This window comes from Mus musculus, chromosome 14 (assembly GCF_000001635.26).
Source record: "Mus musculus strain C57BL/6J chromosome 14, GRCm38.p6 C57BL/6J".
Taxonomy (NCBI): domain Eukaryota; kingdom Metazoa; phylum Chordata; class Mammalia; order Rodentia; family Muridae; genus Mus; species Mus musculus.
In genome coordinates, this window is record NC_000080.6 from 68,113,509 (window position 1) to 68,138,468 (window position 24,960).

General features: G+C 44.7%; 1 protein-coding gene, 1 long non-coding RNA gene and 1 pseudogene across 2 annotated transcripts; 2 read left to right on the forward strand and 1 right to left on the reverse strand.

Annotated features, from left to right (window-relative positions):
• Positions 365–1,825, forward strand: Gm19216 (predicted gene, 19216; annotated as a pseudogene).
• On the reverse strand, positions 6,037–11,496 carry Nefm (neurofilament, medium polypeptide). The gene is made up of 3 exons (NM_008691.2): positions 10,232–11,496; positions 9,313–9,437; positions 6,037–7,876 (listed from the first exon to the last, which is right to left on the reverse strand). The coding sequence occupies exons 1-3, from the start codon at positions 11,303–11,305 to the stop codon at positions 6,529–6,531; spliced, it is 2,547 nt and encodes an 848-aa protein (NP_032717.2). The 5' UTR covers positions 11,306–11,496; the 3' UTR covers positions 6,037–6,528.
• Positions 10,244–17,863, forward strand: A230070E04Rik (RIKEN cDNA A230070E04 gene). The gene is made up of 3 exons (NR_045897.1): positions 10,244–11,320; positions 12,010–12,188; positions 17,269–17,863. It is a non-coding gene; the product is annotated as an RIKEN cDNA A230070E04 gene (long non-coding RNA).
• Positions 17,864–24,960: the final 7,097 nt, after the last annotated feature.

Genomic DNA, 24,960 nt, shown 5'->3' on the forward strand with positions numbered 1-24,960 from the left:
CTTTCACTTGTCAAATCTGTGTATGTATGTCTTACAGACATGGCAATTGAGTCAATATGACTGTTTTAGCCATTACTCTTAAAAATAATGATAGCAATGGGAACCCACCATTTATTAGGGACATAAGGTTTGTAACTATTTGTTCTGTGAATCTTGCACCTATAATTTTTTTTTAAGTCACTCTGAAATCCAGCATAGACCAAAGCAGGCAACTTTGGTCAGAATGAGGCTTTGTAGAAAGAGCAAGGCAGGGTTGTGATGTTCACACATGTGACATTGTACATAGTTTGTGTAGGTGAAGGGCACACTCCTCCAACAGGGATAACATTCAGTCTCTCTATGACCTGCATGACATTTGGCACAGGAGCGGCATGCTGCCTTGCAGAGTGAGCAGTTGGGTGTTCTCCATAGGAGGCAAGAGGATGTTCTCATCACTGGCACCCCTGCTGGGGAGGAACCCCTTCAGAGCCCCACATCTGCAGCTGATGCATTCTGAGCTCTTGGGTCCCTTGCAGCACCCGGGGCCTACCCTGACCTTCCCTCCATCTGGTAGCCTGTCTTGAAAGGGAACAGCTTTGAATTTGGCTCCATGGAGTATTATGCGCTGGGTGGTTTTGGTGGGGTCTTAAATTGTGGGCTGATGGACACTGCTATTGTTCTCCTGGATTTCATAAAATGCCTAATGCAGGTGGACCCTCAAAAGTGTAAGGGCATATTTAATAGATTCTATTACACTGAAAGAAGATAGTGTTCATGGTTTGGCTAAAGGACCAGTGTTGAGGATTGGTTCTAACACTTTGAATTATTCCAACCTCCAAACTCGCGAATCTGAATGTCCAAACGCTGAAGGTTCTTGTCCCCAGTTGGTTTTTGGTTGATCAGTAAATAGCTAATGACTAATGTCTGGGCAGGTAGACTGAGGTGGGACTTTTGGAATTGCGGGGGGTTAGGAACTGGAAGGGAGGAGAAGGGGGTTGCTATGATTTGGAAGGAGATGGATCAGATTTAGACCTTTGGAAGGAAAATCATCCGAAGTGTAGGTGAGAAGGAATGCGCCCCTGGAAGGGCTGCCCAGAAGCATCTTGGGCAGCAAAGACCAGGGAGCCACCCAGAAGGAGCCAGGACAACAAAGATAAAATATAGAATTAGAGGGCATTAAACCAGGATTTCAGGAGGGAAATGTGTGCTAGCTGTGGGGAGGATTAGAACTACCCAGCCTTTGAGCTAGTCAAGGCATTTAAAATTAATTAATTTGTGCTCCCACCTGGGGAGCACAAAGCCTAGCTAATTCACTGCTACAGACCAGCCAACTTTGATTGGCTATTCTATACAAGGGCTCTGCAAATTCAATTTTTATGAAGTCTTCAAAGCCGTGTATACCACATGGTTGGTGAGGAAAACACCTATCTAAGGCACACAGCAATATATTAGCTGCTTCTGACAGTGCTGACTCTGTGCTGACACTGCCCTGGTTTCTATGGAAGCTGCTAAAGTTTGGATTCAAACCCAGCCTGGCTATGCCAACATATTGAGGAAAGCCATTCCCTAAATGTAGAGAGAAAAAAGGCTTAAATGCATTCTACAAGGGCGTTGCTCCTCTGTGGATGAGGCAGATCCCATACACCATGATGAAGTTCTGTGGTCCATCTATGACTCTCTGAAGGAGCAGCTTGGGTTAACTGAGTAGACACGCGGAAGTAACATGGACTGAGTCTGCTTGCTGGTCAGTGTTGAAGAAAGCACAGAGGAACTTTTATAGATTTGATGTGTAGAAAACCATCTCTTCCTGATATAATTACTGCACTGCCTTCAGGCCTCAAGGCAATGAGGTGGAAGTGATAGAGTAAGACCCCAGAAGTCCTTCTCTGGCCTTTGCATGTGACTGCATGCATACATCCACATGATTACATGCATGTACTTTACAACCCAACATACACACATACACACACACACACACACACACACACACACACACACACACACACACACACTTTGATGTTGGAAATTATATGTACATTTGAACACATATTGTATTTTACATAATTATTAATATTATTTAATTTTAAGTGAAGTCACAAATGCAAATTAATGTACTGATTAGTTTCTTGTCTTCAAAATAAATGAATCATTTATCTGTTACTTTGATCTAATTTAATACTGATTATGAACAAATAGTTATGCCTGCTATAGTGCTGGGAATTTTCTGTTTTATTCATCATCATCATTATCATCATCATTATTTGTGTGTGTGTGTGTGTGTGTGTGTGTGTGTGTGTGTGTGTGTGTGTGTGTGTGTGTACAATATGTGTGAGCATGGGCAAGCACATGGCAGGGTGATTGTGCTGGGTTTTGAGAATAGCATTTTGGAATTGATTCTGTCATTCCACTGAGGGATCCAGGGATGAAACTCAGTCTGTCAGGTTGGCAAAGCAAGCACTTACTGGCTTTGAGATCTCAAAGGTCTGGGAACTCTCATGGATGTTAGTGGAGAACCTCAGCTTCCATAGTCTGTAGGCAGAAAGAGAAAGTTACAGGATAGCAATGACCCCAAGGTGCACAACTGTGCTGTCCGTGATGGCATTCAAACTCTAATCCAATGCTGTTGTCAAACAGCTGCATTTCTAAAGAGTGAAGGATCTTGGAAATGGAGGAATATTGTGTAGTCTCAATAAAATAATTCACATAAAAATAGCTTCTGCTTCCCTTTGGGCAAGTTATATAAGCCACCAGAGAAAAGAACTTGTTCCAAACTGGAACTAGCAGCCTATTTGTTGTGGAAACGGCTCTCTTAATGTTTTAATACTATCTGTGTACTGACTGGCAGTAGACTAAAACACACCAGAAATAACTTCCCTTTAAAAAGTCGAACATGGAAGAAAAGCACTCATCGAATCTATGTACACTGCAGCTGTGTGGTAGAATCACATAGGTGTCAGTGAAGGACCTTAGCTTCCTCAGTCTGCGCGTACAGAGGGGGAAACTCAGAGGATAGTGATGACCTCAAGGCACACAACTGTACTGTTCCCGAGGGTGTTCAAACTCTAATTCAACTCTGTTGTCAATCTGCACTTGTAAAGAGGGAGGGATGTGGGAAATGGAAGAATCACTGTGCATTTTTGTAATTGATGACGTAAATGATGCTGAAAGTATAACAACGTAAAAACAGAATTCTAGGCCTTTAGGCCCAGGCTTGGGAATGTGGCCTTTGTAAAGGTATGCTAATCATAAAAGAGATAGCGACATTCCTCTACCCACCCGCTTCCTGGGTTCAAAGAGTGCTCATTCAAAGAAAGTCACCCTGGCCATTACCAGAACCTGCAATGCAAATGTGCTATTGTTAGGGGCTCTTTGAAGCTGTCTTGAGAGTTAACAATTACCAGGTATTCCTTGTGACTCTTGTAACTTTACACTTCCTTGTGACTCTTAACTGGTATCTTTGGTATCTTCCAACAAAGCCCTCCCCACTTCCTTGAGTTCCGGTTTCTTCCTTTAAATACCCCCTTACCCAGCTACTCGGGGCGCCACGGTCCTCTACCCCTGCGTGGTGTATGACCGTGGGCCCGAGAGCGCTCTTGAATAAAAATCCTCTTGCAATTTGCAACAAGACCGTTTTCTCGTTGGTGATTTTGGGGTGTCGCCTCTCCTGAGTCAGAACGTGGGAGAGTCCTCACGTTGTGGGTCTTTCAATGCCCTAGAGATAAGGATGCTAAATGAAAGACCCATGGCATGGCTCCTCCGAAGAGAAACAGAGGGATTAGATGGACATCTGTATGAGTTGTCCGCCGTGGGTGAATCTGAGAGTTGGTGTGTTGTAGGGGCTCCACTCTGCACTCTGGAGCTAGATTCCCTGTTAACTCTCAGCTCAGTGATCTAACTTCTGACTTAGTGTCCCTGCAGCCAGAGACAGACTTAGAGAGATACCAGATTCTAGCTTCCTGAACTCTTGGAGGTTTAGATACACTGCCTCACTGTCACTGAATGTATTTGGATGCATGAATTTCAGATTGTTTTCTTTTAAATTCCAGGGGTGAAGCCCAGTGTCTCCAGGGGTCCTTAATAATTATTCTGTTTGTTTAATTGCTGAGTCAGCAAGGCCATTTATTGATTTAGAAAAGTTCACATGGATTATCGAAGGAATGTTGCTTTATTACTTGTGAGGAGATCAGGATAGCAATTCTGTCTTTTACCATATGTGGAAGGATTGCTAAGAAAGAAAGAGAGGTGGATTGGAACAGAACTGGGGGTGGGGGTAAGTACACGGTTCCAGCCTCAGGGGAGAGCTCAGCTGACAGATACCACTTTTAAATAGCACATGCTGGAAAAAAAGGCAATACAGGCATTAAAAAAATTTATTTCTACCCCAGGGACCACTGCTGGCACTCCTTTTTCTTCCATTGTACTTTTATTTGGTGTGGTTGTTTTAGGAACAAATTATTATTTTATAATAATGTTTATATTATAAAGATGAATAATATTTAGTAGCTACTTAAAGTTTATATGGACTAGATCATATAGAGCTAGCCTCTATTCTTACTTCTTATAGTTAAGGCCACTTATTGATTATTTAGAAGTGTTTAGGTAGAGTATCAAAGATATATTTTACTCTGTGAGAAGGTCAAAATAGTGATTCTGTCTTTTCCGAGATATAGGGAAGTGTCCCCAGGAAAGCAAATGAGGTGGTTGGAGTAATTCAGGGCTGGTGGGGCACTTCCTTCTTGCTTCTGATTGGTTCTCAGGCCTTGGGGGAATTACCCCACCCAGCACTGTTGCAAGTGTTGGAGTTACTTTTGATTGGACTGGCAATCAAGACGCTTCTTCTGTTATTGGCCAAGGTGGGAGGCAAACAGGATGCTGTTTTCTGGAACTTTCATCAGAGCAACATAGTTCTGGGCTGAGTCAGCCTTGGGCTGTCTGTGACCTCTATCCCAGCTCCCCTTTCCCAACACCTGCTTCATCAGCTGATTTTTCTCCAGGTGTTACCCTGGATCCCTCCAGTATACTCATTTTATTTTTAAATTCCACATAGAGTTGGGGTTTTGGCTGGTTATACTTAAATAACCCTATTTCAGGTTGAGTGTCCTGGATATTGCATCTGGAAAAAAAATGAGTGTTTTAACATAAACCACGAGTTGTTTTAAAGAAAATATATAAATAAGTGTATAGGTGTTATACATATTTGATAAAAACTGGGGTCTGGCTAATGGCTGGGGAAAGACCACTATAAACCTTCTATGAACTCTGAACTCTCTGGGTACATTCAGTGTTTCAAATTGGAGTATCTTGAAAAACATTAATGAGAACATCAAGGGAGGATATCCTTGGGTTGGTCTCATTAATAGGAAAAATAAAGACTTGGAAAAATAATATGCTATTAATTTATATGTGGGTGTAAAGGTCTAAGGCAAATGGCTTTGGAGAGAAAATCGTATTATTTTCCCTTTGTCCAGACTACAGCTTTTCACCTAAAACTGTTTAATATCTAAATCAAAGACCCTTTTTTGGGGGGGTATTATTTCCCCAACTAATAAAAGCCTACACAGTATAAATCCTTTTCAACCAAACTAAGAATCACTGTTGGAAATGGGTGTTAACCAGAGTGGATATTTCTTGACTATTTAAATAAAGCCCACATCTTCTAGACACACATGACCTCCATGGTTGTAACTCAATTCCACGGTACTTGCAATGGTTCCATTATTACGCTCTCACCTTGAGATTTACTGTGGTCCTCGGGATGGAACTGTCTAGAGATTGAAGACTTCTCTCACCAAATCTCCCTTTATTTACCCACGATGCTTTTATTTTTATTTCAGAACTATAGTTTTAAAGTTTCAGGGTGAAGCTTGGGCTAAGCACATGTGTCAACACATGAAACTGTCCTACGCAATGCTTTCCAGTGAGATTCAGAGAGCTGAGCCGTGCAGGTCACTAACAATTCCCAGAGACAGTGTGCTCCTGAGTAAGACAGCTAGCTCTCAACAGCTAGCTCTTGGCAACAGGTACTTCACTGAAATGACACATCACCACACATTTGGCTTATGTTTCCAGTATGACCTTTATTGAGCAAGGACTGCTGTGACATTTTACATCGATCAAGATAAGGTTGCGAACTGTGCAGATCAGCAAGGTTCTCCCATGAACAGAAGTCCATTTTAAATGCACCAGTGAGGTAAACGTAAGTATTCATATATAGCTTTCTTAAGGCTAAGAGAGTTCTGTTTCACTTATTATTTTTGGCTCAGTTGGTACTCTGCATAATACATCTCAAGACATCCCCCCCGAGTGCCCCTCTTCCAACAGCTCAGGAAACTGGCGAATTCCCTAGGTACATACACGATCATGCATTTGAATTCCCCCCAAGGACTGAGGAGGGGGGCACCCTGAGCTTGCATGCAGTTCCCTCATATTGCACAAAGGAAAATACAATGTCTGGAGCCCCCATGGGAGAACCCATTCTGTTTTGAAGCTGTCAATCACATGCATTTTGAAATTGTCGTATGGCTTAACCTTTTGCAACGGACTCCGATCTTAGTCACCCTGGGTGACTTCCTTGACTATGGCGTGTGAAGTGACCTTTTCTACCTTTTTAGTTGAGACCAGCTTCTCCTCAAAGGTCTCCTCATGCTCTTCAACCTTTTGAGTGACGGTTACAGATTTGGTGATGTATTTGGTAGCACCATCGCCCCCCTCGCTGGTGATCTTTTCTACCTTCTTGGTGACCACCACTTTATCATCACTGCTATCCTCTCCTTTCTTCTCCTCTGCAGGGCTCACATCTAAGCCATTAGTGACCACCCCTTTCTCCTCCTCCCGCCCACTGCCCTTCTCCTGAGTTTCCTGCTCCTCCTCCTCTTTTCCTTCCACCTCCCCATTGATAGCTATGTCTTCCTTCTTGGACTCCTGCGGGCTACGGTCACTCCCTTCCTCCTCACTGCCCCCCTCCTCCTCTGCCTTCTCCTTCACCTTCTCCTGCGGCTGCAGCTTCTCCTCTTTGGTGTCTTTCTCTAGGCTCACCTTTACCGACTTGCTGATGGTGATCACCTCCTCCACAGCCTTCTCTTTCACCGGGGACTCGGCCTTCTTTTTATCTGCAACATCTTTTGGCTTCTCCTCCTTTTTCTCCACCTTCTCTTCCTTGGGTGATTCTTTGGTGACTTCCTTCTTCTCTTCCTCAACTTTCTCTTCCTCCTTGTGCTCACCCTTCCCGGCCTTGGCCTCTGGTTTTGGCTTTACTTCTTCCACGGGTGATTTGGGCATAGGGGATTTGGCTTTCTCAGGCTTCTCGACCTTGATTTCCTCCTTGACAGCCACTTCCTCAACCTTTCCCTCAATTTTCTTTTCCTCCTTAGCTTCTGCTTCCTCTCCTTCACCTTCTGCCTCGGTTTCTCCTTCTTCTTCTTCCTGCTCACCTTCATCTTTTTCACTGGAGCCTTCCTTCTCAGATCCCCCCTCTTCTGCCTGGTCTGACTTGACACCTTCATCTTCCTCCTCTTCTTCCTCCTGGCCTTCCTCTTCTTCCTCCTTTTCCCCTTCCTCCTCCTCTTCCTTAGCCTCAGGAGACTTCACGGGAGACTTTTCGGCTTCTGGTTCCTCCTCCTTTTCTTCGGCCTCTTCCTTCTCCTCTTTGGCGGAGGCTGCCAACTCCTCTGCGATGGCTGTGAGGGTTTCTTCCATTTCTGACTTCTCATCTTCCACTTTAGTTTCTTCGATGATCTCCTCCACAAATTTGTGTTGGACCTTGAGCTTGGGGGCCTCGACTTTGGTCTTCTGAATCTTACTGGATATTGTGACTGAGGGCTGTCGGTGTGTGTACAGAGGCCCGGTGATGCTTCCTGAAAATGTGCTAAATCTGGTCTCTTCCCCCTCTAGGAGTTTCCTAAGGAGAGAACCAAAGAGGATGAGACATCAAGAAAGACTTGTTTGGTCTTCTAATCTTCATTACCACAAGCTTAATGTAGTGGGCACTTTTGAATAAATAGAACCACGTAAGGAAATACTCTTTCTACCAGGGCAGTGAGTGCTTACTGCCATTTCATCAACATGTTTATCATATCCTGGGGCAGATTCTCCAAGAGTGCCAGACAGTCCTCTGCTGTAGTGCCTAGCCACTCCCAGTAGACAACTAACCACACCCAGTCAGTAAATGCATCTCTGCGGCAGGCATGCAGTTGCGCGGCAGGCATGCAGTTGCGCGGCAGGCATGCAGTTGCGCGGCAGGCATGCAGTTGCTGTAGGTGTAGTATGAATGTGCTAAAATGGTCTCTAGTGGCCAACCCACTTTGTCCCCCAAACGGTGTCCTCCCTCATCATTTGAATTGCCAAGATTTCTATGAGTTTTAAAAGCAAATAAAATGTTCAATTTAAAATTAAAACTATTGAGCATAAGTCAGAATGTTGATGAATTTAAATTATAGCTACATACGAATATAGGTGAAGCAAATTATAATTTGTTCAGTGACAGAATGTCTCTTGGTACAGTCGTTTGGTTCCCTTAAAAAGACAGTGCAGCTTATTCTTGCTGTAACAGCCTTACAGGAAGTGACTGCCTCCTCAAGAGCTGTATGCTTTGAGTCTGGCCAACAGAAAGACAGCATTACTCAGGAGACCTAGATAGAACCAGTTTACAGATAAAGAGATCAAACCTATATTTGCCTATATGTCTAGTTCTATATGTTTTTATACATACACGCTTGTCTAGATCTAGATATGAGGGTATCACACTTTACATATGTAGATAAATATATATTAAATTTACATTTCTATCCAGATTGAATGCATGTATATTATCCATAGACTTAAAGTAAGTGCACCTATATTCTAGTGTGCCTATATCTAGTCTCAGCCAGAGGATGGCAACAGTAAGCTGTAACAGAAAGAGAAGAGAAGCATGACCTGGTGTTTGTCCTTGGCTTTATAAAAGAGAACCATCAGATGAAATACTAAAAATGAAAACTTCATCTGCTTGTCAGACATACAGACGCTTGAAACAAAAATTTAAACCTATTGCTACGCCCCCAGCAACTCAAAAGTACTATTCTTTGGTGCATATTTGGGCTTTTTCATACAATATATTTTGGTTCCCTCCCCCAGTTCCACCCTCCTCCCCGATCTTCTCCGTAGTCACTCTTTAAAGCTGAAGTAGGTTGGTAAACCTGTATCTGTAATACTTAGGATTCTGTTCGTAACTGAGCTGGGGAGTCAGGGCTCTGAGCCTGTCTCACTAGGCCAGCTTTGGTTTAAGTGGGGAAGGCTGTTCGCAGCAGCCTCTGCAGTGCCTGTAGGGTCTGGACCAAGTCTGCAGAGATCCTGTACCTGTACGCGGCGATCTCGATGTCCAGGGCCATCTTGACGTTAAGGAGATCCTGGTATTCTCGCAAATGACGAGCCATTTCCCACTTGGTTCCCCGAAGTTCATTTTCCAACTGCTGGATGGTGTCCTGAAAGGTACAGGGAGTCTCTAGAAACTTCCTTCACAAGACACTTGCTATTCCCTGCCCCGAGCCCTTTCCTACCCACCCCCGGAATTCCCCCTTCCCCGCCAGTCCCATGAGCCTCGCAGACATCCCTCCTAGCTATCCCTCCTTCTTTTATGATAGTAAAATTCAAAACAAAGCAACAAAAATCAACCAGACAGTTCCTAGGCACAACACACACGGAGACTGGCAAGCCTAGAATGCCCCTAGAAGGGAGCACTGAGGAATCTGAGGAAGGTCCCTAGCGGACTTTGCCCCCCCCCCAATCCCCGCCCAAATTTTGGACTGAAGCCAGCTTTGAGAGCTCCGCCCATCGCGGCTGGAGGCGGGGGGGGGGGGGAGTGGAGAGTAAGGGGGTGAGGAGGAGGGGTGGAGATATGGGTGGGGGAGGGGAAGGGGAGCGAAGAAGGAGGCAGGAATACAAGAGACTATCTGTGCTCCTGCTTATTAAACGGTGTGTTTCTCAACGACCAGAATGTGCCTTTTTACTTTTACAGTAAAATCTATCGTAGGAAAGCAAGTTTTTGAAGGAGATGGGAATTTCTAAGTAGTTGCGGCAAGTGGGTGGGACAAGGAGGAGGGGCGGAGCACAGACCTTGGGCTTTGGCTAACCCGCGTCTGCGAAGCTCGTGCGCGCACTGGAATGCGGCCACCAGGGAGCGCGACCAAGAGGGCCTCTGGGCGCGCTCTCGAGTGTCGTGTCGGGGGCGCGCGGCGCTGGCGCTGGCGCAGGCCGGCCGCGCAGCCGCGGTTCCTACCTGGTAGCTGCTGAGGTCGTGGTTGTGGCGCTCCTCGATGTCGCTGAGCTGCCGCTCCAGGGACTCCTTAGTGCCTCGCACCGACTCGAGCTCGATGCTCTTGGACTGCAGCTGGCGCCGGTACTCGGCGATCTCTTCCTTGGCAGAGCGAATGGCCTCCTTGTTCTGCTCGGCCGCCTCGGTGAGCTTGGCGTAGCGGCATTTGAACCACTCTTCGGCCTGGTGCATGTTCTGGTCTGAGTGACACTCGAGCTGGGAGCGGATCTCCTTCAGCGCCGTGGAGATGTCTGTCTTCAGGTAATCTTTGCGCTCTACCGTGATGTGCGACGCCTGGATCTGAGCCAGCAGGTCGGCCACCTCCTCTTCGTGATTGCTCCGCAGGAAAGCCACCTCATCCTGCAGCGACTGCACCTTCTTGTCCAGCTCCACCTTAACCATCGACGACTCTTCGATGTCTTTGCGCAGCGCGCGAATGGCAGCCTCGGTGTCGTCCCGCAGCCGCGCCTCCTCCTCGAAGCGCTCCTTGAGCCGGTGGATGTCTTCCTCCAAGTGATCGGAGTCCAGCTGCACTTGAGCCTTCTCGTGGTTCACCATCTCGAGGGTGGCGCGCAGCTCTCGGATCTCCTGGTCGTAAGCATCACCCAGCTGGGCGTGCGAGGCCTGCTTCTGCCGCAGTGCCTGGATCTCTGCTTCGATCTCCTTGTTCTGTTGTTCCAAGTAGTGCACTTTCTCGATGTAGCCGGCGAAGCGGTCGTTCAGCCCCTGCAGCTGCTCTTTCTCGTTAGAGCGGGACAGTTTGTAGTCGCCGCCGGAGCCGCCGTTGAGCAGCGACGAGGACTGGCTGAAGTCGAGGCTGCTCTCGGCCGAGCTGAGCATAGCCGAGCTGTAGGCGAGACGCGGGGCGAGCGCGCTGCGCTTGTAGGAGGAGGACACGGTGCTGGGCGAGCCGCGGGACCAGGACTGCGAGCGGAAGCCGCTGGACGGGGAACCGCTCACGCGGCTGAAGCTGGAGCGGGTCTCGGTGACCCGCCGGTAGGCGGACGGGTTGCCCAGCGAGTCCAGCGTGTAGCTCATCTTGGAGGCCTTGGGGTGTGTGGCTGTCACAGCGTTCTGCCGGCCTCGCCGCAGCCCCTTTATAGCGGAGCAGCTGGTCCCGGGCCAGGGCCCCGCCCCGTGGAGGCGGCGGCCGAGGAGGCGGGGACTGCGGGTACCGGGCCGGGGGTGGGGGGAAGGGGGAGACAAGCCTTGCGGTGATTCAGCGGCCGCTCCACGTGGGCCCGCACCACACTGGACCCCACACTTGGGTGTCGCCGGGCCGGCCTTTTCCTAGCGTCCCCTTGAGTTCCAGACCTCTTGTCACCCGGTAGCTTGCCCTTCTCTGCTTTTTCACCAGCAGTTTGCAGTTCACAGCTTTGGCGCAAGTGCCCTTTCCCAGCGCCCTTTCTTTGTCTCGCCACTCTCGGCCCTCTGAGCAGCTCTTCTCTGGCTTCCTGACTTTCGTCTGGCCCCCTACCTCTTAGTCTCTTTCTTCCTTACTTTTGGCCGTAGGGTCCGCTGTTCTTTATCACACACACCCCTCCCACCTCTCCACGAGGCCCTTCTCCCTCTACTTTTTTTTTTTTTTCTTCATCCGGCATTTCCCTTGAAGCCCTTTCCCCTGGGACTTTTTTTCTTTGCAGCCTCGACTTTCACCCCTTAACCCCCAACTCTCTTTTTGTTCCCCCATCCATCCTTGTCTTTCTTGTCTCCCCCCCCCCCCACTCCTCGTCTTAAAGCAGCAAGAGATGAGCTGAGAGTTATGCAGAAGAAAAAAAAGAGAGAGTTTTTGAGGAATGGCCCGCCGGAAACCTCCGGAAAGGGGACAAAGAAGACAGGCCGGGGTAGTCATTTGTGTTAAAAGTGGAAAGTGGCACTCCAGTCTGCTTAACTGTTGGGGGACGACTGCAGCTTCCAGCAGGTAAGGCGCTGTGACGCCCAAGGATCCGGCAGCACCAAGGACAGCGCCCAGGCGTGCCCATGGGATTCTGCTGGGTTCGCAGCCTACCAGAGTCCAGAGGAGGGTCACTTCTGGCTCATCTCCTCCAGTGAATACTATTAAACCTGTTTGTAGGGGCTGTTTGTTTGTAGGGAACAAGCTGGAAATCCCACACTAAGACAGTGCAGAGTTGGCACAATGAACAGACTGCAGATTTTGAAATCAACTAAAAGCCATTCAACTCAGTTAAGGAAAATAGAGACTTGAAACCCAGTTTGACTTTACCAATAAGTGAGGGATGTTAGGGAAGGAGGAGACACAAGGCCTGAAATTTGAAGGTCAACTACTCACCGGGAAGGGGAAATCCGAGATGAAAAAAAAAAAAAAACCCAGGGAGATAGTGTGTATGTTAAGTTTGAAAACTGCATAGTCATCTTTCTGTCTGGGTACTACTTACGTGTACTGTTACAACCGACAGGGCAACTGAATTAGTTTTAAATTAATTGAAAGGTAACTGGACAGCCTCATCTCAGTCTTGAATAAGCCAGGTGGTCCCTCTGCCCCCATTTAAAAACGCAACCTATTTCCTTATGTTGATTTTGATGACCGATTTGGACCCACCATCCCTTAAGCATGCTTATTTAAACAAACATTCTACAGGGGTTTCCTTTGACTGTATATTTGAACTGAAAATGTCCTTCTATTTTGGATTACAGTTTGGGAAGATTCAGAGTGAAAAAGTTCAGAGTCTTGACAGAGAAAGTGAGAGATGGACTGCAGTCCTGCGGGGGTGGGGGTGGGGGTGGGGTGGGGGGTGTCACAGGAAGGAGTGGGCGTTGTGAAATGCTTACTGTGGGTCAGAATAAACCAGCGCTTGGAAGCAGAGAAGGCAGACTGTTGTACCTTTTCGGGCATATATTCTCTAACCTCTGCTTCATTATGTGACAGAGTTGTAGTCATCAGTAAGTAATCACAGACGCCTCCCTTTCTGAGGCTTTGATTTTGTAGTTTTATAAGCTCCCAGCCCATACATTTTAAGATAGAAGCGAGTTTTTAAAAGGAAAAAAGGCTCGTTTAAGGAGTTAACTTTTGGATCTCGAATGTGAAACTGCAGCATTGCGGGCTGCGGGGGTGGAGGGTGAGGGGGCTGGGTATGAGGCGGATCTGATCTGCTGAGTATTGCTTACTGCTCAAGCAGAGAGAGCCCAGACTCAAGTCCCCAAAAATGGCGTTCCACAAAGTGGACGACTAACTTGTAAATATTGTAAAACCCCAAATTTATCGATTTCCTATGGAAAAAGTAAATGAAAATAAAAACTTCCTGGGCTTGTCAGGTGTGGGCTAGCAGGGTGGAACCTCAGCAGGATGCCATGTAGAAATCGCTGCATCCGAACTATGCGACATTTTTCCTTGAGCCCTGTGCGGCTGCCTGCTTTTACTAAGATAAATAAAGCTGCCAGCAGTTTCCTGCTGCACACTCATGGGGAAAGCTCCCTGCAGTGAGAGCACATGGGTAGCAAACAGGCTTCAGCTGCGAGTTTTCTGCGGGGCTTTGGCAATGAGATGACTCTGCAGAGACATTTACAAGGAAACATGTGTTTAATTTCACCATCAGCCTGTTTTGCCTCTTGTCTAAACCAGCTCGAAAATTGTTAAACATCCAACCAGTTGCAGAAAGGAAAGTGCTGCTTGCAAACAAAGTCATGGCCAATTACTTAGGCTAAACCTGGTGCTGATAGCTTAACATTTTAGCTGCAATGTCACCTGAACTATTGATTAATCTAGGCCTTAAGGAATGATACAGGGACTTATAAGTTCCTCTGTTAAGGGGACAGTGTGCTAATGGTTTAAAAATTAGGGCTTCAGTCCCACCGTACTTTTCTGCAGCCTTTCACTTTTTACTTTGTTCTTTCATTTCTGTATTTGTCCTGAAGGTGACTTGAAGGGTAAATCCACCATACAGTCTTTTAAAAATTATTATTATTAATTTTAAAAGGGCTATGGGAGCTATTCTTTTTTTCCCCTTTTCTCTCCTGAGCTTCTGAAAAAAATTTACTTCCTTAATATTTTTCATAGAGAGAAATGGTTTGCATATTTCCTCTTTTGGTGACATTATAGCTATACAACTGTAACATACAAGCAACAGAGAAAATGAGCGAGAAAGGGTACCTGGCTTTACTGCAATGTGGGGCTGGCATTGAGTTTAGGAGAGTACTTTTGTGGTTTATTCAAAGAAGGATATATATGATTCAGATATAAGAGTTTTAATGAAATTATCTTTAAATTGTTGTTTGTTTTGAATTGCCTTTTGGAGAATAGAAGAACATTTTTTTTCCTATTTCTATTTCCTTCACTAGGTGAAATGTGAATGTTAACTTGGGTTAAGTGGAAAGCACTATAAGGAATTTGAGGGTCTGCTGCTGGTGAATCAATTCCAGAAAAACCTGAAGAAGGAGACTTAGGTTTTAAAAAGCGCTAGAGCTTCTCTGGGAGTAATTCCATAGCTCGAGCTCAGCACAGATGAATTGGAGTGGTGTTGTTATATTAATTTGCAGCATGTTTTTAATGGTCAAGCTGTTTTTACTGAGAGTCAGGACAGTTCTTGATTGAAAATGGAAATACAATATTTGTACAAGAGGTTCATTTATTGGGTCAAAATGAATATATATATATATCAATCATATTTCTCTTCCTGTTTTTACTTCCTTGCTTTTTTCTTTTAAGGTTACACACACACACACACACACACACACACACACACACACACACACACACACAAATGAATGGAGAGTGGCAGCAAAAAGCTCTGGAAGGAAGAAAGGAAGGGAAGGAGGGAGAGAGGGAGGGAGGGAAACACACTGCCCACTGGGTAGGGTGCTTCTACCTATGATGAGATTTCAGCAGCCTGCTGTGATGTGGGTCCCATGATGTTGTCCGGGAGCTACTTCTAGAACCTATAATGAATAACTATTTATGAATTTCCCGTTGGAACTTGTTAAAGGGGTAGTTGATATAAGAGGCCCAGAACAGAGTCTGCTGGAAAGGAGACTGAGTTGAAAAGAAACCAGACCACTCACTTATTCTGCCTGAGTCTCAGATGTCAAAGTTTATGAGTAGGCCAGCTTGTTTATTTGTTTCATTTGTTGGAAGGAGTATAATAATATCCCCAGGAGAGAAAGGTTTTTCTTATCAGAACAATTGGGTCATATATGTATGCTGCTACTGTTTTTAATTAAAACAAATCCATCTGGGACAGCGTCTCTTTCCTGGCATCAAGTCCTCCAGAGTATGTCTACTTCTCTTATCAAATTCTTTACACATTAAACATTATATAACATGTATATTTCTGCCAGTTTCTGCCTTTCTAAAGTTAATTTGAAGTCTTCAGGAATCTTAAAATATTCCATCTTTATGGATGTGAACTAAATCAGCTTGAAAATTTTCTCGGGAGAAATTTTCTGGGGCTAAGCTCTAGCTGTCCGCTCACACCAGCTTGCTGCTTTCCCTTTTTTGCTGTGTAATGCTAGCACTCTGCTGTTGTGAATCAATGCTAGAAAAGCCAGAAGAAGGAGCCTTAGGTCTTAAAAAAAACGCTAGAGCTTCACCAGGAGAAATTCTATAGCTGAAGCTTAGTGCAGATGAGTTGAAGAAGTATGGTTATGTTATTTTGCAGCATGTTATTAATGGTCAAACTGGCTTTATGGAGAGCCGGGGCAGCTCTTGATGAGGTGCACCTGAGCGCTTAAAGCTGCAGTGCCTCTGAGTCTACTGAGTGCAGCCTTGTAACATTGTATCTTAGTTCAAGCCTGACTCCGGAGATCCGGTCCTCTTCCTGGAGCGGCTTCATTAGAGTGAACTTTATAACCATAACGTAATCTATGGCTTGGAGATTAAAGTTTTGAGCTAAACCCAGGGGTATAAGTTCATACCTCTCGTCTAATAATTGTCATCATTTCAAACCTGAGTTCTTTTCCTTGGCCTTGACCATCCTGAAAAGCTGGGTCCTCTCACAAACGTCTGAAGATGACTCATGAGTGGAGCCGGAGGTCCCTCCTAGATTGCCAAGAACATCATATATTTTAAAATATTTCATTTATTTTTTTGGATATAAAAATAGAAGTTTACAAAAGAATAGAAATTTGCAAAATGCAGAAAGACATGTTTTCTATGTTTTAAATGAATTTAAATATAGATGGCAGGTTTTGGTTATGTGATAATGTCTGTTTGCAAAATAAATGGAAAACACAATGCTGTGTGCCATGGGCCCTGGGTTTGGGCCTTGTATTTAACCTGCACTTTCCAATCTACACAAAAAGATTATTAGAGGCTCTATAGATGAAGAATGACTAAACAGAGCCAGTGTGGCTGCCCCTGACTGTAATCCTAGCATTTGAGTAGCAGAGCCAGGAGGATTAGGAGTTCAAGGATGCCACTACTGTTTGAGTTCAGGCTGGTCTGGGCTCATTGAGTTCTTGCCTGCAAAAAACAAAACAACCAGTCAAAAACTCTCAACAAGAATAACTAGGGCTGTCACCCAAAAGAGTCTGACTGAGTTTGACATTAGTTTCCTATCTGCCTCTCATTTATAGAGGTAAACACCACCGTGGGTGGTGTGATCTGTGACGTGTGATGAGACCAAGTGAATGTTTTGATGTGTGATCTGGTACCTTACAGCCTGACCTAGTAAAGCTGCAATACTTTATTTCTTTCTACTTAATGGGCCCCAGCCCCAGTGATAGCACCAGCAGGCTTTTACATTTTCTATCAAAGAAGTAAGATGAAACAAATCAGACCTGGTAGCATACTCCTGTAATCTCAGCTACCCAGGATGCCAAGACAGGAGGACTACACGTTCAAGGACAGCCTGCTTCAAAGGAAAAGGCAGAAGAAGGGCAAGTTACAGCAGCGGTAGCTGCTTACTCTCCACTTATTTACCCAGCACAAGGGAAGTCTCAGGTTCAGTCTCCACTACAGTGAGAAACCAAGCCCAACAAATCAGCGCTAGCCTCCTGTGGCGCTAACGTGGGGGCAGAACTCGAGTGATTCTTTTCGTTTTTTACAGTTGATCAAATTGACCGAAAGGTTTGTTCAAGACCACACACCTTCCAAGTGGTGGTGCTGGGACCAGGCTCAGCTCTTCTGGTGGCACTGGTAACATTACACAACTCCCTCAGTAGACTGCCAGATCCGGTCTCCAGCTGGAACCTTCAACACAAATGTGAACGCTGCAGAGAGGAACGTCGTGGTAATGTGGCTACGAGAGTTACTGATCATTTACGTGTATCCAGTGTGTTAAATGTTTGGCCCCAAACTTCCCTGAGTCTTATTCAATCAACACAATTTCCTCAAGATGACCTTGTTATCATCTCCATTTTTATAGAAAAAAAAAAAGCAATCAAGTACAGAGACACAAAGAAGTTAAATATACACATAACCGCAAGGTCATTAGAAGGTCATTGTTTCCAACTTTAAAAGCAATCTCTCATTTTAAATATCTCTCATTAGTGCCTAATTGTCATGCCACGTTAAAAACACTCAGGCAATGTTATGCATACATATTCTTCCCCCTTCTGCAATTAATATCAAAAGACTTTAATTTCTCAGATGACTATTTTTTTATTGTTTCATTTGTGACTTTATTAAAGACATTAAAAACATTTCGAGTCACTTGTCTTTTTTATCGTATTTTTCCCCTAAATTAGTTTTCTATGTAATTTGAAGGACAGCTAATTCACTCAACTCACTCTGGTCCATGCTCTATGTATGAGGCCCCTTGTCATAGCATTAGACCTGGTATCTATCATTCACATCTCCGTATGCTTTGGGTTTTTAAAAGATTTTAATTCATTCCACACATAATTTACCATTCATTAACTTGTTTATTATTACCTTATCTACATTTGAATTATAAAGAAAACCTTTTAATCTTATCTTTACAATCCTTAATTCCTCCTTCTTTCTTTCCTCCCTCCCTCCCTCCCTCCCTCCCTCCCTCCCTGCCTTCCTTCCTTCTTTCTCCCCCCTTTTGCTCCCTCCCTTTCTCCTTTTCTTCCTTCCTGGACATTTCTTCCTTCCTTCTCTCCCTTTTCTACTCCACCCCCTTTCTTCCTCTCTTTTATGGATCTCATGCTCTTTAAACTACATCTATTTTGAGAGACCCGGTAACATTCATTTATAATTTGGCTGTAGAAATAGTTTGGCCCACTATCCTTATTGGTAAAGATTTACAATGGGATGTCTGGCAAGGAAGAACTTTGCAAAATCTATCAAAACAGTGAAAAGACAGCCATGAATAATTTGAAGTGAATCTCTTGATCATCTCTTTTATATACTAAAACCGGGGTTATGTGATTGCATTTATATATGTTGCTTGGAGACAAGTCAGTCTTAATCCACTTTTTTGTTATTTATGGGATAAAGTACTCTGACTCACCCATTTCCATCCATATAAATCCTGCTTCTATTTATCCATTATCAGGGTCAAGGAAGAGAATCATTTTTCATTTTTTCTTGAGCAAGAGTTGACCTTGAAAAGAAACATCTATCTTCTATTAGTCATGGCAGCAACCAGCTCCTGAATTTGTAGTACATAAAATTATTAGAGACTTAGTGCCTAATGATAAAAATGCTTCCTTAGCCAGCCATAGTGACTCACAGATAATAATTGGCTGTTTTTTTTTCCTGACTCCTAATAGTATACACACAGCCCCGTCCGCCTGCCATGTCCAATATATTATGAAACTCAACTCCTGAGAGTGAGGCACTTTTCTCCCCAAGCCATGCTTATGTTTTGATGAGGCCACTAGGTGTGCCCAGAGTTACCACACTGCAGCAGAGGAAGTCATTGATTTAGGGTTTATCCGTCTCAGGTGCCTCCCATGATGCTTTTCGAGAACTGCCGCTCTCCAGAACCTCCCCGTTGTTGCTCTAGCTATGACGTCATCTTTCAGTCTCTGGAGCTTCTGAGTGGCTGTCTACTTAGGCATTACAACTGCTGGTCATTTCACTAGCATCTTAATACACGTCTGCCTAACTATGCCATTCTAGATGGTAGACATCAAGTCAGGTGTGTGTGTGTGTGTGTGTGTGTGTGTGTGTGTGTGTGTGCATATATGTATGCCATGTTCTTCTGCCAAGAGTGATTGCCTAATGAGTATCTGTGTGGATGAGTACATGAACATCTACCTCCCTCTCCCCCAAATTACATCAAGCAACATGTGGGCATCGGGAAGCTGTTTGAGAGGCAGAATCCTGGCTTGGATGAAGACAAGAAAGAGAATTCAGTGAATGAAGAGACAACAACCGCAGGGAGTACTGTCTCCAGGATATCTAAAGAGAAACAAAGAGTGCCCTAAGAAGACAGAGGGTGGGTAATTGAAACAGCTGGTGACAAGGATGAGACTACCTGCAATGACTTGTGAGACATGAAGTAGGCAGAAAGGGCAACACAGCCAAGTGGGATGTGCCTGAGGAGTCCCGAGGGCTTAGCATGGGGGAGAAGCATACAGTTTGGCAAGAAGAGATGCACAGTCCTGAGGAGAGCAAAGGCAGAAAGTCTAGGTTGACATTTATCGCAGGCTGCAGGGGGCTGCAGAGAGCCCATGGAGGGCTTTTTTGTCATGAAACTATTGAACTTACAACTGGCCAGGGCCAGACAAAGTTTTTAATTAATTACAAGACTGACCTGATTGTGTTGAATATTAGAAAAATCACCTTGGCAGAATAGTTTGGAGGATAGAAGGGACCAAAAATAATCAGTTTGGAAGCTATCCCAATAACCCAGATGAGATTAAAAGATGCATATTTGGGAAGTGGATGAGGAGAGGCTGGGGACGGGGTAGAATGTACAAGTGTAGCAAACAGCGAAGTAGCCGAATAATGCTTATAAGACATTCCTTCCTGGGGATGCTGTAACAAATTGCCACAGACTTAAAAGAACACACAAAGGTCTTGTCTTCTGGTCTTGGAGCTCATTCACTGCCCTTGAGTTAAAGCCAGTGTGTTGATAGGTCTGTGCCCCTTATGGAGATTCTAAATCGAATCCATTTTTTTCCCCTTACACATGTTCTGGAATCCATCTGTGAAGAGGCCCAGACCATGGACTCCAGGTTTTTCCAAAGGCGGCAACATGGTAGTTTCTCTCCTTATTGACCTCTGCCCTGCCACCTAGGTCTCCTCTTAAGACCTTTGTGGCTTTGTTGGACCTTCAGCATAACCTCGGCCAAGCTTCCCATCTCAGGCTCTGAACTGGCCTTCTAGAGATGCTCTGAAATATGCCCAGTGCATGCCCAGTGCAAACAACAGAAATGTATCTAATCTTATTTTACTTTTTTTCCTTTTTACAGCTTGGGAGGCTCAATGTCTGGGGACAGGTATCAGCATGGTTGATGTCTTCAGAGGTCTCCTTGGCAGGTCGAGGTCATTTTCTCCCTGTCTCTCCATCGCTATCACTTCTTGTGGGTCTGTGCCACTACTTTCTGATATAATGAGGATATTAATCGTTGGATTAGGGGGTGATCTATTGATGACATTTTAATCTACTACCCTCTTTTAAAGTCTCATCTCCAGATATTGTTATATTCTGAGATGCTGTGTGGCTAGGGCTTCAACATGAGGATCTTGAGAGTATTCAATTCAGTTCCCAATAGACTGATTCATTCATTCATTCTCTCTTTCTGTCTCTCCCTCCCTCCCTCCCTCCCTCCCTCCCTCCCTCCCTCCCTCCCTCCCTTCCTCCCTTCCTTTCTTTTTTTTTTTCTTCTCCAAGACAGTCTTACTGTGTAGCCCTGGCTGTCCTGGAACTCACAGGGATTCACCTGCCTCTGCCTCCCAAGTGTTAGGATTAAACATGTATGCCACTATGCCCAGCTGTTTTCTTAATTATATCTGCAAGAGACCACCTTTGGCATGGAGAGAAGATGTTCATAAAGGTTAGGTAGAAGATGGGACATCTGTATCAAGAGAGTATGATTTAGAGTACAACACTGAGAAGGAAAAACACATTTAAAGATATGGAGGTGGGGGCTGGAGAGGTGGCTCAGCGGTTAAGAGCACGTACTGCTCTTGCGGTGGACCTGAGTTTCCACACCCAGACTGGGCAGATCACAGCGTCAGGGGAGTTGACGCCCTCTTGTGGCAACTCCAGGCAACTGCATGCATATGTACATATTGCAACACAGGTGTACATGGACACACATAATCACAAAAAATCAAAATAAACCTTAAAAAAAATCAACTTTAAAGTTAGGCAACTTTCATTCTGTAGCATAATGTGCCTGTGCTACAAAGAAGGGAACGCCGTTACATTCAATTTAAACTGAGTTTATATTCCTAGATGGGCAATGGACTTCTTGCTGCTATTTTCTTGTAACTTTTTTAAGTTAACCACCCAAACCTTCTTTTTCTTCATTTGTTAATCAACAATGATAAGGGGTCTGATTTAATAACATGACTCTGTAAAGAACTCGGCGGATGAGACCCTTCTCAGTAGGTCCTAGGGAGTCACGTGACCGGTCATCTCCTCTCTGCCCAGGCTGGCAGAACACTGGGTATTTGCTCTGCAAACCTAAGGAGAAACGTCTGTTTCTTTCATGGGAAGGTGTAAAGAGAGACAAGAATTTTGCCAGAGTAAAAGGGGCACAGGTCGATGGATGTGTTTCAGCTCAAAGACAGGATGAGCAGCTGGCTAATACAGATCTGTTCGGCCAGCCCCGCTGAATGCTCAGTTTCAGCGGCTCCTCTAGTGACAACCCGGTCCCATAAGGCTGAGTGAGTGGATGTTTTTATTAAACCCCTTCCCAGTATGCGACATGGAAGAAAAGGTTGCCACGTCACAGGCAACCTTTGCAGTGGTCGTGTAGGGCAGATTCCTATGGAAAACTCTCTTCTTTCTGATTTCCATTTCTGCTCCTTTCCCACTTTCTAGGCTCGTTCTCACTGCTCTTGGAACTGGAAGCACGTACTGACTTACGGTGAACAGGGCATGCAACCTGCGGGAACTCCATTTATCTCTGACTTCAGGCATAACACGACATGGCTATCAGTACTGTACCTGGCAGAGCATAAAGCCTAAATGGCTATCAAAATAGATGTGGAAGAGGAAGCCTCTTAGCGGGACGAGGGAGAAAATCTTTATCTACAAAACTTAAAGAAATCTTGCTGCCTGAATTCAAACCCGAAGTTCACTGATTTCCAATTCTTCACCCCCGTGAACCTGGATGTAACTATTCAATAATTTCCTTGTCTGACCCGTGATAAGAGTCCCAATCTAAGTGTCCTATGAGATGCCTTGGAATTGTGCTAAATAATTGGTGGCAACAGGTATACTTGTCCATCTTCCTTTATTAGGCTCAACAATGTCACAAGTGTTTACTGAGCTCCCGTGGTGAGCTGGGAACATTCTAAACAATGAACCCCATATTCCTAGCAACCAGGTGAAATGCTTCCCTGTTCATTTTGAAGACAGCAGTGAGATGGCTCTGAAATCCTCCTCAATGAGGAGTTTTAGGTAGTGAGAATGGCTCCTTCTCAGGTCTAGAGCTTTTCTTCCCTGCCACACACATGCGTTTCCCATAATCTGTGAACCCTTTTACCATAACTCAAAGCCCTAATTTTCTTGTTAGTATAGCATTTGGTTTAATTATCCATTTAAGTGGTTAGACTTATGGCTTTTTGAATCTTTCATTTCTAGGCTGCCCTATCAATAGGTGAGAGGCAGAGGGAAATTATAAATAATTTCTGCAAAAATAATGTGGGGGTGTAAACAGTTACTCACTCAACATGCTTGTTATTAGAATATCTGACAGACAGCTTGCTATTTTCTCAGCTGACGGCTAAGCCTCCAGAAAAGACTTGGAGGCCTCCTTCCCAACACCATTCTTCTGAAACAATAATTGTCACAGTGCTCAGAAACTTCCTGTGCTCGTGAGAACATTAGAAAAAATTATAATCAGAGAAAATACTGCAACGTGCAAATCGGAATGCAAATCACCTCGTTTTTAATTACATTATGGGTGTAAATTACCCTCAAGTGCCAAACATGTCTACCCTGGATTCCAGAACTCTGTTTTGCAATTATATCTTCTGGTATGTCTTGCAATCTGACAGTAGCAACAAACGTGTAATAGCAATAATTATGAAGCCAGGCTATGGTGTGCAGCTTAATTTAACATCTAGGATCTATATTTGAAATGTAAAATCAAACTCTGTCAAACTTGCATCAACACCTAAAGGGGAAATGGGTTTGCGTGTGTGTGTGTGTGTGTGTGTGTGTGTGTGTGTGTGTGTGTGTTTTCACAACAGCAGGGATAGGAAATGATGAAATTATTGAATATAAAGACTAAGGCTTTGGGAATCAAGAAAGCATTAGCATGTTTAGTGACCTTGGGCTGCCCTTGACTTTAGCTTGCTCTTGGCAGTAATAGGTAATATCTAATCTATCTAAATGGGATGACGTCTTCAGCGTGAGCATGAGAGTTATATGTGAAGTGAGAGAGCCAAACTCAGTGACATGGTACTCTGGTACATACATGATAAACTGTGGTACATACATGATAGACTGTGGTACATACATGATAGACTGTGGTACATACATGATAGACTGTGGTACATACACGATAGATCATGGTACATACATGATAGTGGCTGGCTAAGAGAGTAGGGATGGATCCCTCTCCCTGTGCTGGTCCTGAGCTTTCAATGAACTTTTTCACTTTATGTTGCCATTTTGGGGTTCTAGATTCCTTCAGTGTGTTTCTTTGCTGTACCCCAGGACGATAACCTTTCCTACAGACTTAGAACAACTGGGTTTCCGCCAAATCCATTTTGCAACTCCAGAAAGAGGAAAAAACATACGAGGCCTTCTCAAGGCCAGCCTCAGGTGGTAAGACAACCATGGTTTGTATTTATCTTCCAGGGGCAGGAACAAAGCCACATAGATCAATCCAAGGATGCTGGTTGGTGTAGTCTTTGGCCATTCAGAATGGGCTCAACCAAAACTCTATTACTGTAGAAGGAGGAGAGAATAGATTTTGGTGGGCAAATAAATCTCCATTTTTGGAAGGTGTAACTTTCAGTATATCCCGCACAGTGAAACACTAACTATCGGAGTGTCCTTCGTGACCTAGCAGGGTACACAGTCTGGCTCACTATCATAATAGTGACTCAAGGAAGACACAGTAAAGATGTTAGTCAAGCTGAATAGAAGGATTCATAATGACAAAACTGAGGTTGGAAATATATCATCTTGGCTAGGGTATGTATCTCTGTGGCAGGAAGAGGGAGGGAGGGAGGGAGGGAGGGAGGGAGGGAGGGAGAGAGAGAGAGAGAGAGAGAGAGAGAGAGTTAGTTTCTATCTGTTATCCTGAACAGATAACAGATCAGAATCAGAATTCAAAAACAAATCAGTTTATCAGTTGTGAAGGAATTGACAGAGCAGAGGGTCAGGATGAACTAAATTCTAAGACCATGGAATTTTTTTTTTCTGGACTGCTTTGTCTATTTTCCACTTTCTAGCTAAAATCTATCTCTGGGACCTTAGCTGCATTTCTCACTTCTGAAGACCATATTCACCCACTCCTCCTCTTTAGGTTCCCCCAGCATTGCCCTTGGCAGCACGCAGTTCAGGGGGTCTTCTGGCCACAACCATTTCACATTAGACATTGGATATATCTTGTCCCTGCAGCAGGACTTGGGGATCCTGAAAAGCAGAGGCGTCTTTTTGCTATTGGTTCACTTTTCTCTCTTCACATTCTGT

What these genes read in the sequence shown, in the direction of transcription:
- Nefm (NM_008691.2), bottom strand. Translation starts at nt 11,305, where the DNA reads ATGAGCTACACGCTGGACTCGCTGGGCAACCCGTCCGCCTACCGGCGG. An exon ending in ACGACCTCAGCAGCTACCAG is followed by an intron (nt 9,438 to 10,231) that starts GTAGGAACCGCG and finishes TGTACCTTTCAG; the next exon opens with GACACCATCCAGCAGTTGGA. An exon ending in ATCGAGATCGCCGCGTACAG is followed by an intron (nt 7,877 to 9,312) that starts GTACAGGATCTC and finishes TTCTCTCCTTAG; the next exon opens with GAAACTCCTAGAGGGGGAAG.